The sequence below is a fragment of the Lontra canadensis genome, unplaced genomic scaffold (assembly GCF_010015895.1).
Source record: "Lontra canadensis isolate GAN:19392208 unplaced genomic scaffold, GSC_riverotter_1.0 scaffold1, whole genome shotgun sequence".
NCBI classification, from domain to species: Eukaryota; Metazoa; Chordata; class Mammalia; order Carnivora; family Mustelidae; genus Lontra; species Lontra canadensis.
In genome coordinates this window covers 22,896,919-22,909,584 of record NW_022630995.1, presented here as the reverse complement: position 1 = coordinate 22,909,584, position 12,666 = coordinate 22,896,919, and the positions used below count along the sequence as shown (strand labels likewise).

At 50.7% G+C, this 12,666-nt stretch overlaps 1 protein-coding gene across 1 annotated transcript in view; it reads left to right on the top strand.

Annotated features, from left to right (window-relative positions):
• The window catches only part of CRACD (capping protein inhibiting regulator of actin dynamics), a 266,740-nt gene that overhangs the window by 242,690 nt on the left and 11,384 nt on the right, over positions 1-12,666 (top strand). The window contains exons 6-9 of the mRNA XM_032851243.1: positions 6,610-6,774; positions 9,289-9,357; positions 11,424-11,606; positions 12,274-12,657. Of these exons, the coding sequence (XP_032707134.1) occupies positions 6,610-6,774; positions 9,289-9,357; positions 11,424-11,606; positions 12,274-12,657 (801 nt within the window). The remainder of the gene's footprint in view (positions 1-6,609; positions 6,775-9,288; positions 9,358-11,423; positions 11,607-12,273; positions 12,658-12,666) is intronic.

Genomic DNA, 12,666 nt, shown 5'->3' with positions numbered 1-12,666 from the left:
GGCCTGCGTAGCTGCCGATAACTCGAAGGAAATTTTCTATTTTCTTGAAATGTTCTTGTTTCTACTGAACATTAGCTATGCATTTTGGGGTCTGTGGTTACATGTCTGCACACTCTCAGCTGAATATAGCATATGGCAGGAGGGGAAATAGCTAACACCCGGAACCACACCCGAGCTGGCCTGGATCTTTATACCTGCTGCCGGCCACGGCCCAGGGCCACCGTCCTGTCCTCAGCGCTGACGCAGGCCCTTCCGGCAGGTTCCAGCATGTCCTGACCAGGTTCTGCTCTCAGTTCTTGCTGGCTGTGCTGCTACATGTGCACAGACCCAGAAGCAAGCTGTCACTTCTCCTAGGCTGGAGAAGAGGAAGGGTGGTGACTGCCCAAGAAAACGCTGGACCCCCTCCCCACATCACCTTTCCTTCGTGCAGTATTTTGACTCCTGGGCTATTATTCTTAAGAAGTTCTGAACCCGGGGCTCATAATATGCCCTTTCCAAGAGGAGTGACTTCCAGAGTTAAATCCGTGAAACAGCTGTTATTTCATAAGGGCTTTCGAGGAGTTCTTTAAAAATGAGATAATAGTGTGTTGTCTTAAACGATGTCTGTGCTAACGTCACACCGCATGCCACTGCCCCTCCAGGAAGTGGATTTGGACTTAGAAAAAACATATAACTCTGCACTGTTGAAACTCAGTAAGAATGTGTGAGTGCCTGTTCCAGTTCACGCTGGGGGGCACAAGTTTAAAGAATCAGATCTTACAGTTAAAATGTAAAACAACAAAAAAAAATTTTTTTAAATTAAAAATAAATAAATAAATAAATAAAATGTAAAACAACCAACTTCCCTGAAGCAGCAGTTCTATTAACAATGGAAAGGAAAATGTGAGGAAAGTGCTCTCCTTCGGGCAATACCTACTCACCCGAGGTCTGCCTGACTTTGCCTCTGCTGTGGTATGGCTTCACAAGCTTCTTTACTGCTCTCTAGTTCTACTTTTTTTTTTTTTTTTTTTTTAATAAAGAGGCTTTGCTCTTTGAGGAGGGAAATGGGGACCATTATCAGAGAAAATGTGATTTTTGGAGTGACATTAAGATATGACTGTATCACCCCCAAAAGACTGTGCTTTATTTTTCAGTCGACTAAGCAGTATGTTCCTGGTAAGTCATAGAAACCGTAGTTAACTTTATTAATACTTGCATGAATGCTTTGCATTTTTCCATGACAACGTTATGCTGATATTGGTGCTCCGTAAGCAGCATAAAAGACCGCCCCCTCGTAGACTCCAGCATGGAATGAGGGTGTTAGTTATGTTAGAGGCATGTATGTTTTCTATGTCCGAAATCGTGTTTGTGTATGTACGTATGTTTATTAAAAACAGAAAAGTAACGGATACCTATTTGACAGTAGATGTCCTGGCAGGCTGATTAGTCACTATTTTTTTTTTTTAAGATTTATTTATTTGACATAGAGAGATCACAAGTGGGCAGAGAGGCAAGCAGAGAGAGAGAGGAGGAAGCAGGCTCCCTGCAGAGCAGAGAGCCCGATGAAGGACTCGATCCCAAGACCCCGAGATCATGACCCGAGCCCAAGGCAGAGGCTTAACCCACTGAGCCACCCAGGTGCCCCTGATTAGTCACTATTAAGACATTCTTTTGAAATGAGATTTGTATCGTAATACCATTGGGGGGGGGAGTCATTTTTCTCTGGCCTGAGAAACTTCCCAGTCCTTGGAAACCCCCCTCCCGCCCCCCTCAAGGGTGCACGTACTGACTGTGTTGGGAAAGGTCGCCCTCTAGTGTCCACACGTGGTCATCCCAGCTCGCCTGGCTGGCCGGGGCACCCGGGTGGTCTGTAACCGCCCTGAGGGCAGAATGACTGAATGCCGCGTGGTCAGTAAGCCTGCATTCTCTGAATCAAGTGAATCTATCACCTGCCAAAAATTTCTGTCACAAATGATTGAGACTTTACAAGAAAAATGACTCTTTTTTTCCCCGAGTATAAAAATACTACGTTTGTAGGGAGAACAAATTCTAATATATAGGACAGTTATAGGGGTCAGACCAATAGTGATGCCCTTTTTGAAGATCCTACACATAACAGTCAGCTGTTCCACGGCCAGTGGGTGAAATAAAAATTCTGTGCCAGGCCTCCCCCACCACCTGGCTGTGCGGCTTCCAGGGAAGTCATTGAACCTCTCTGACCCTCACTGTCCCCATCTGAAAAATAAAGGGGTAAATATGATGGGTGCTCACCTGCTGTAGCACGGAGCGTTTGGGGAAGCTTCGCACTTGGTTGCATTTGGACTGCAGTGACCTTGATGTTCCTTACAGCTGCCCAGATCACAGACCAGGGAGGTAACTGCTTAGATCAGATCAGACCCAGGCTATGAAGTGGGTAACAAGTGACGATAAAACTCAGGCAGGAACATTGGAGTCTAAGCCTGCAGGTGATTTCTAGAATTATACCACACCTTTGTCAGAAGATGCTAGCTCTATTGGACCACGGACTACTTAGCCCAGGAGGAAGAGCCTCCGTCTTCAGTAGCTACTGACTCCCGCGGAGCTGGATTTCACTTAAAAATGCCCAAGTGTCATATGTTGGAGGTTTTTGACACTTCATGCAAGGACACAAGGACACAAAGAATAGACACACCCACTCTTAGCCACTTCTGCGCAGAGCAGATATCGTTAAATCTATATGCCTTTTCTTTTGCCTCTCTTTAAGAATTCATTTTCACTACAGGTGCATCTGTAGTTCACTCAAGAAGACAGAAACTTTTTTTTTCTTCTGCTTTGTTCTCACAGACACAGTGTGAAGGATGGCCGCGAGCAGTCTGGGGGAATCTAAATCCTGGCTGTGCAAGAGCTGCCGGATACCATGTGCTTGGAATTCCCACACCATAGGAGAAAGCCTCATAAATATGCATGTGCATTCCTATAACATCACTCTCTGGCATTCCATGTTACAACAAAATGGCCCAGTTTGAATGAATAAAATATAGTCCCTTTTAGCTCACATTCCAGTCCTCACAGTAACCCCATTCACAGCCACAGGCGGCATGGCCCGTCGGTGTAGGCGCAGTGCACTGCCCCCCTCTCCGGGTCCTTGCAGCGTATATGAAGGGCCCCCGGGTAGTAGAGAAGGTGGAGGGAGTGGTAGTAGTTTACCAGGGCAGGCTCCATCCCGACAGTCTGGTTGTCAGGGGCTGCTTCTATCAAAGCTCTTCTCGTGACAATGCCTGAGTAGTGGACAGAACTGAAGTCACAAAAAAGTCCCACTGAGCTCTACATTCAAGTCACATGACACCCGAGATTGCCAAATAGGTTTCAGCAGCCACATTCTAATTGTCAGTAAGTCACACAGTGTCTCGACAGCTCTATTTGCTTTGAGTCGGCTACAGGAAGCACTTGGAGCAGGAAGCCCCGGGGAGGGAAAACGTGCAGGTGCAGGAACCTCGCCTTGCAGACCTAAGGGTCAGTTACAATGGCCCTGAACTCTCAGTCCCACCCTGGCCTGGTTCTGAGGTCTCTTCCCTGACAGCTGTAGGTGTGTGTCTAGGAAGACAGTCCTTTGTCTGGACAGAGAGGCGGCAGCCCGATCCCTGAAAGCAGCCAGCATTTCTTTGATGACCAGGGGCCTCCCCTCCTCCATCCCCCTAAGCTCGCAGCCACCAGCCTGAATTTATTTTTCCTAGAGTGATTTTAAATCAGAGGCTTCACAGAAATGCATGTTGTTATTCTCAAAGGCAACAGCATTGTGTTTCTTTGGCCAGGATGCACGTCTCTGTGACATCAGTCATCCCTTCGAGTCACGTTCTCATTCCCGCCCTCTACCTCTTCCTCCCCCCAACCCCCGTCTCCCTACCCCCAGCTAGGTACTTGCTGCCAGGCCCACACCCCACACCCCTGCACCCTCCTCTCGGCTCACCTCTTTGATTTCATGCTCCATTTCAGTTCTTAGAACCACCGTCTCCACTTCAGCTTCATCCCGTGTGCCTTATTCCTCCTGTTCTTATCCCATCGACTTCTCTTTCCATTCTCGCGTAGCTCCTCCATTGCTCGCCACGACAGCCATCCCATCTTTGGAGCTTATTTCCATCTAGACTGCGACTACATCGTGTCATACGCTTGTTTGTCTCTTAAGCATCAGGGTGGACCAACATAAGTATTTTATAAGGTGCCCTCACGAAGAAGAATTTCAGCATTTTCATTCTCTTTTTGTGATGGTGGCAAAACCTCCTAATGGAATGGCACTGACTGTTAGGCCAAGTTCTCCTGGGAAGCTCGTTAAAGAACTATTCTTTCTATTGTAACTAGAGGAAATCCCCTCATCTTAGTCGTTCTGGAACATGGAGACATGGCAGACCCTGACAATAGGACGTCTAAGTCTGAGGGGGTTTAGCACACTTTCCAGGGCTTGGCCAAGACTCCTAGAGCAGGGATAACTGGTAAACCAAAGTCTGGGCTGGGAGTCCCCGAGGGAATTCCTGCTAGGGCTTTCACTAGGACACAGGAACCATTTGACTCCCTCTCCCCCCGGTCAGCAGACTTGGACGGGCCCGTGACTTCGTTACACCGTGTCCTCTTGTCTGACTCCATCGGCTGCTCTAACCGTGCCTGCTTCTTGATCTGCTTAGGGTAGATACTAACTACCGCTTCCTGCTAAATGGTTGTGAGAAGGCACCCTTTCTCAGCCTTCCCCTCCCCAAATCCCTTTCAGGCTGCTCAAGCTGTACTTCACTGGCTGATCTCGGGGCTTTTGATGTGTGCTCCTTCCCAGGAGAGGCAGGCTCAGGCTGAAATAGCAGCAGATCAAATACAAGTCCTCTGTCTTTCTGTGCTCCTGACTTGGCATGCTGGGGTGCCCTGGGTGCGGGGAGGGGAGTCTTGGGCTCATCTCTTCCGTGTCTCTGCAGTCTCACTGTCTACCATGCAAGGCCGAGGGGGAGCTGGGCACGAGTGGGTGGACGGAGTACCCGTGAGTTCAGAAGGGGCATCTCCCTCAAGGGAGCCCCCTGACAAGGAAATTGGGCACAGAGTTGCGAATGCAGCATCATCTCTCTATGTCTGCCCCTAGAGGAAGAAAGTGGCGCAATGTCAATTTGTGAGAACCTGTGGAATGCAGAGCAAATAACACTGACTATGGTTTTAGGAGACCTGGATTCAAATCCCTTCGCGGCCATTCTTTCCATAAGCTTGGGCCAGTCACCTCTCCCCACTGGACCTCTGACATTTTTTATAAAATGAGGGGGTTGGACTATGTGATCGCTAAAGCCCCCGTGGTTCTGTGGGATTAAGTATTAGCCAGGTTAAAGGTAAATATAGATATAGATATAGAAAATGCATTCCCATTCTTTTTCTCTCTCTTTTTTTTTTTTCTTGACGCACAAAAGGACTACGAAGCCAGAGTCCCTAAGTCTAGAGCAGTAGCTCTCAGGCACACTCTTACCCCCCCAGTGGACTGTCTGGACAGGGAAGGAATTGCTGCTGGCATCTGGTGCCCAGGGGCCCAGGTGCGGCTGCTGAGCTGTTACAGCGCACAGGATAGCTCCCCACAGCAGAGAGCGATGTGGTGGGACGTGTCCGGAGTGCTGAGCTTGCGAACCTGCTGTAGACGAAGGCACAGGTTTACACAGCATATTTAATTCAGTAGTCCTTTGGGTGGCCGCGGCGTACCCTTCCTTCTTCCTGAATATTGTTCATTTTCTCTTTCACAGCCCATTAAATATTTTGCCCTTTAACATTATATTTATAATTTTTTTCTTCAGAGAATATATTTCTTTTTCTGATCTGGCTTTTCTCTAATTCTGAACACTATTGATCTTCCTAATTTCTCTCCCGTTTCCCCCACACACACCCTACTACCTGCCACGGATTGTGCATCCCTCTTTGGCCCTTTCCTTCTGCCTCCTTCTCTGTCCCTTCCCCACTGGGCTCCTTCTGCCCCACAGTTCACACTGTCAAACTGCAGCAGGGCAAAGAGAAGTCCTCGCAGCAGGACAGGATCGTTCTGTGTCTTCCGTGATTTCTGCATTGATCATGGAAGGACTTGCCAGCATTGGGGCCCCCTTCACCTTGGTGCCCATGTGAGCAGAACACGGTGTTCGAGGGAGGGCTGGTGAGGAAGGTGGTTAAAACAAATATTCAGGGAGAACGTGTCCAAGAGAAGCTAGAGGGCTCCCCTGTTACAGCAACCACGAGGGTCTAGATTTTCCCCAGTGGTTCCTGCATTTCATGTAACTATTTTCTATACCATTTTTATGAGACTTTTTAATAAATACATTTATAGGGCTAACCAAAAAATTTTGTCATAACATGTATTCCCACTTTTGGTTTGAAAATACGTTCTCTCTGCCCCCTGGATAATGTTGGCATCTCTGGGAAAGAGGTGGCTGGATGAAAAAGCTCATGGCTTGAAGGTGGGAAAGCAAAAGAAACTGGAAAACGAATCCACTTATCCCAAAACTGCATCGTGGCTCACTGGCATGGTATTTAGTCTAGAAACGTGCGCAGAACGCGCCCCAGGGCCCCCTAGCTATGCGGGGGCATCTGCTCGCACTCCTCGTGACCCACTTCCCTGCTTCAGAATGTCTTTCTTTGGTTTTTCTCCAGCGACAGTTGAGCAAAAACATCAAGTTTGGGCGGCCACCACCCAGTGCCATTCCCATGAAGAAGGCAGACAGTGGTGAGGCCAGCTTAGAAGAGGATCTGCTCCTGACCAGTCCCATGGAGATTGTGACTCACGAGGACGTCCCCCTCTCAGACACCGAGCACAAAGTAAGGCTCCTCCAGGGAGTGACCTGGTTGCTGATAAGCGAGGGGAGGACGCTGGGCAGTGGCCAGGGCATCCAGAGACTCTGGGCTCTGCGGAGCAGGGAATGTGTGAGAGAAGCTTTTCTGCTGAGCAGCCTGGGGCTGGAGGGCACCCCGTGGTCTGCAGTGAGGCACACTTCGGGGGGCAGCTGGAGGCGGTGAAGGGGAGACGTGCCCTTCGCGGTCGCTCCTCACAGCATCTTCCACTTACTCTTCAAGACTCTGCGGGGCCCACCTTTTCCAGGAAGCCTTAGCTGGCCTTACCTCCGCTGGGGGCTGTCTCCCGTGTCTTTGCTGGGCATCCTTCGTGCTTCTCACACGCCTGTACTCCTCTGTGTCCATGTAGTTGTGCTCTCTCCATCTCTAAATGTGGAGTTCCTCGAGGACAGACTGGAGTCTCCACATCTCTGTCGCCCCAGGACTCAGCTAGTGCTTACGTGTAGTAGCACCGAGTGATTACTCGTCAGATTAGACTAATTTAAAGGGAGATGAGAAAAGAAAGAAGTAGGTCCTTCACGAGGCAGAACGTATCAAACACGCTATCTTGAAGTCTACTTAACGAGGGAAGAAAGTCATATTGGTCTAGCATTGTCCGATCTGAATCTGGTCTTTTGACACTTGGAAAGAAACACCGTGACCCAGAATCAGAGTCCATCCAGCAGCGGGAGGGACATCCTTGGGCCTCCAGTGGGGAAGGAGGGCAGGCGCCCAGCAGCTGGAGCAGGGAGCCCTCGAGCTGAGCCACCAAGTCGTCCAGTCTCAACAGAAAGCATTTTCTGTGCCTACCCAGGCACCTGAAATTACGTGGCTGTTTATTAAAATGGACGTCCCCCCGAAGTCATGCCTGTTATCAGCTAATACATCATCAGGGTGGGAAGAAAGAGAAGTGATTTGTAGGGCAAAGTGAGGAAGGAAAGAACAGGCCATTCCCCCGCTGTTGCCCACTTCTGCCTCTGGCCCTCCTGACTCCTGGGTCCCAGACAGGCGGGCAGCGGGGACTGCGGTGGGTAAGTAGGCGGGGTGCAGCACCCCCACCAGGTCCAACCTGTCCAGCGCTAGGTGGCAGCGATGGCCATCAGCCTTCATGCAGGGATTTTCCTCACTGTTACTGAGGATCTAAGTGCCAGAGACTGTGGCCCGAGGAAGGACAAGGCTCAGTCCTTCTGCAGGGGCTGCCTCCATGTAGCTTATGTTCTGATAACAGGAGAGTCACATGGCAAGTCAAGAGATACATATATAAATGTAATAACTCTGGATCAAGAAAAAGTATGCACAGAAGGTAAAACAGAGTGATGGAAAAGTGAGTAACACTGGTGGGTGAGGAGCTGCTCTCTAGGCAAGGAGGTCAGAGCAACCAGAGCAGACCTGGAGCTGGGGCCACGTTCTCCACAGAGGGAAGAACAAGCACAGAGGCCCAGAGATGGGGCTGGGGGGTGTCCCAAAAGAAAGCAGGTCCGTGTGGCCCGCCAGACCCTGGAGGGGGGCAAAGGGAGGATAGAGCAAGGTATAGAGGCCAGATTGTACAAACCACAGGAAAAGGGGGCTTCTCATTCTGGGAGTAGTATCTGATTTGTGTTTTCTTCTTTTTTTTCTTTAAATTTTATTTTTATTTGAGGGAGAGCAAGAGAGCATGAGCAGTGGAAGAGAGGCAGAGGGAGGAGAAGGAGAGAATCCCAAGCAGGCTCCATGGTCAGCTCAGCAGAGTCTGAGGCAGGGCTCGATCCCATGACCTGATCAGATCATGACCTGAACCAAAACCAAGAGTCGGACGTCCAACCGACAGAGCCACCCAGGCACCCGATCTGTAATTTCTAAAGATGCTTCTAAGTGTGGTGCTGACATTATTGCTCTGGGACGGACAATAACCGATAACTCCTGTTTTTAACTATGGGCCACGTTAAGGCAGAAGGTACAGCGGGGCCATCAGAAAGGTGCAGGCCACGTGGTGTGGGCGTTCCCAGGGCAGAGGAGCAACTGGGCTGGGGGTCTTCTGCCTTTTTCTTCTTCCTTCTGTCCTAACGGTTTTTGCCTCCTCTGCTCATCCATCTCCTCAGCCCAGCCCTTTGCACGCAGTATTGGTAGGGCCTTTCCTTCTCGCCGAGAAGAGGTCTGGCATAGAGGGGAGATGGCCAGCGGGTGAAGGGGGCAAAGGCAGCGAGCACAGCCTGAAGCTCTGAGGTCGGAGGCCGGGTGTGTGACACAGCCCTGCTTCCCAGGTGGGGTGGCTGGAGGGTCTCAGCCACAGCAGAGACTGAGGTTGGGAGACTGCCCAGATAGAGATGTGCCGGACTCAGGAAAAGAAGCAAGTGTACGCTCCGTGCTGGGAGTCCTCATCTGAACATTAGCAAAGTCCCCACCTTGACTCCCGCCGGCTCTCTGCGGGCAGCTGCAGCCTTCTCCCCACGCAGCCGAGTCTGGTTATCTGCCCGGAACTTCCTGTTCCGGCGTCTGACTTGAGCGCTCTCTTTACTGTTCCAGCCCAGTGACCCTCCAAGTTCTCAGAGTCCTCTGAATCTGCCTGGAGCCAGGAGTGAGATGGAAGACAAGGTAGTATGATTCGAACTTCAGTTTTTAGTTTCTTTACTTCAGCTTCCATTTTGGACCCTTTTTTTTCCAATCCACCGTATCATTTTTCCATTCATAAATGCCGCCTACACCCATTACCTTCAGTTCCTTCAGAACGTTACCAGTGGTAGATGTTAGAGTGTCCGTTTCCACGGCTTCCTAAATGTGCCAGGTCCTTCAAGACCCTGAGAAGCCATTGGAAAAGGCATTCCAGAACACCTGAAGGTACACAGGTCTGTAAGGAAGAGTTTCTATTCAGAGATGCAAAACCAAAACAAAACAAAAAACCTCAGCATTTCTCTACTTGTATGTATTTTTGTTTTTTAACTTTTTTGTGTTCAGTTGAAACCTGGGACCGTGCCCGCAGGAGTCTCGGGGACCCTTCGAGGCCAGTCCACTAGCCAGAGCAGTTGTCTGCACAGGCTCCAGGCTTCCTCCTGGGGCCGGTACAGGGAGCAGAGTGTGTCCGAGTCTTCTGAAGGGGGATGGCCGCAGACTGCCACCGCCCAGACAATGAAGCAGCCCAGCTGGAACAATCTAGAAATGCAAGCTTGCATTTAAATCTCAGCTGCTGGTACTTCTCTGCCTTCAGTCTGTCCCATTTGGCTGGAATGCTTTTTATTCATCCATCTCTTAGGGGATGGAAATAATGTTTGATTCATCTCTTCAACAAGAGTTCAGAATGTGACACCTATTCTAAAGATAACCATAAAGAAATAATAGCTAGGAGCCTAAAGGCTGGAATTATTTTTCCTTACTTCTGTGTTTCTTATCATAAGTTATTATTTACTGAGCATCCATTTTGCTCTTGGAGCTGGCTTGGTCCTTTATCTTTAGCGCACGAATATGGAAGGTAATCGCAAAAAACGAAGCTGTGCGCTAAGCCCCACGGGCTCTGCATTGCTAGCATGAATGCGGCCCACCGGCCCGGCCTCCGCTCCTGCCCCGCCCGTGCCTGGGAGCGGCCGGCCCCTCAGGGAAGGCCGAGAGCGCCCTCTGCTGCGCGCTGGCGCCGTGCAGCTGGGAGCCCTCCCCTTGCCGCCCGCCTGTCTGGCCCGTACGTTTTCAGGAGTTGCAGGTGTGGCTTCTCCTCCCATTCAGTGTGGCCTCCGAGTGCAGGCCGAGCTGGATCTCTCTGACCTGCCTAGATGCGTACAGTTTGTCCGGGTGGTGGTATCTGAGTGCGCCCATCTGCATTCCGGTGCTGCTGGTCACCCTGAGGGGCTGCCCTCACCCCCCCCCCCCCCCCGGGGTGGTACATTTCTGCCCTTCCTTTTTGCGCCAGGGCCTCGCCCTCTCATGGGCTTGGTGCACTCAACTCAGTGCTCCGTGGCCTTGGAGTGATTGTGCTAGAACATTTTTGTGGGTACCAATTTCATACCCTAAGCACGGACGATCTAGTTTGTTGCGGTTCCTTTATTCCTCCTAAAAATACTAACTGAGCACTTGCCAAATGAGATTTGCGACGTGGTCATAAAGGGGACTGAAAAGAGAAAAAAGACACATTCCCTGCCTCAGAGGGACTAAGGTAGAAGCTGAGGGATGTTTGCAGGTGTCTCAGGTCATGTCTTAAATGACAGAGTCATTAGTACAGAGTTGAGCTGGTCCAGGGCTCAGCAAACTATGACTTATTTCAGGCTTGGTGGCCATAGAGTCCAACCAGGACACTCCCCCTTGTTTGCTCTTCCTTTGCAGCCCAAACGCAGCCAAAGACAATGGGCAGTGGGCGTGGTTGTGTGCCCGCAAAACTTTATGTGCCAAATTAAGCTATGCGCAGGATTGGGCCCCCTGGCTATGTTTTGTTACCCCCCATCTACTCTAACCTCCCCCCTCCCCATATTATTCAAAGTAGGAAAATTAGTCTGTGAAAGGTTAAATGACCTTTATGAGTTAATGCAAATAACACTGGCAGAACAAATCGTGCTCCCCTCACTGTCCCAGTGAGCGCCACCTGCTCGAAGCCATCCCCGGGGCCGGGCTGGGCCAGGTGCTGGCTCCAGCAACGGCTGTGGCTCTGATGGGGACCATGTGGTTTCATCCCCATACAGGTGGCTCCCGTTAAACCATCTCGGCCAAAAAGGCACTTGTCTTCTGCTGGAACCATCGAAAGTGTCAACCTAGACGCCATCCCCCTAGCCATCGCTCGCCTGGACAACAGTGCCGCCAAGCACAAGCTGTCCGTAAAGCCAAAAAACCAGAGGGTGTCCAAGAAGCACCGGCGACTTGCCAGGGTATGAGGGGCCCATCCTAGCTGACCAGGCAGCAGCCCATGCTTGCTGGCCGCTGATTCTACCCAGTAGGGCGGTGCCATGGAGGCCAGTAGAAGGAACTAGGTCTCCCTCATCAGGGACCTGGTCAGTTGCAGTGAACCAGGGCAAGGCAGGCCCGTTTACTTTCCATTGCCCTTTCTAACATGCCTGCCTGGGGGCTGGTGGGCCCCAAAACGAGAGGCTGTCATTTGAGGGCCCCCAGGCCCTCTGTGTTGGCTTTGCCCCTGCCATGTGACCCAGCTCCCCTGCCACAGCTCAGCCAGAGGGTCTTTGGTTTGACTAGGGTGGCCTTTGAGGTCACAGGTTTCAGGGCACACGACGTGCAAAGCTCAATTTTTCTCATCTTTCTCATGCTGGACTATTGGTTCTCCTGTGATTCATCTGTATTCAGCAAAAGGAACTTGAGAATGACCAACAAAGGGGCCAGAAGTCAACACGAAGGGATGTGTTTTCCTCCACCCGTGCAATTTATTCCCAGTGTTCTGGCGTGGGTTTACCGAGCTCTATACTTAGGAATAACTGCCCCTTCTTTTGAGATTAAGAGGGCCACGGGCATTGTGAATAGGGTGGGTAATGGTTGCCTGTTTGAAAGGAAAAGGCTAATTCTTTCTTTCCTTACCAATGTTAGGATGGACCAAATGAACATGGTGGCCTTCCGTATCAGCTCTCGCCAGACCAGAACGGACACTCGGGAGAAGACAAGCCAGTCTGGCATGAAGAAGAGCCAGAGCTGCTGGACTCTGAAGAAGAGAAGAGGTGCCAAGAGGAATACTGGCTGGAACTTGAGGCCAAGTGCAAACGGCAGAAGGCCGAGGCAGCAGAGAGGAGACGTCTGGAAGAGCAGAGACTCCAGGCCCTGGAGAGGAGGCTTTGGGAGGAGAACAGAAGGCAGGAACTCTTGGAGGAGAAAGGAGAAGACGAGGGAGATGGGGCAGAACTACAGCTGGAGGCAGAAGAGAGGCAGCGCCAAGAGGAGAGGCAGAGACTGGAAGAGCAAGGGTGGAGGGATCAGGTGGACGGA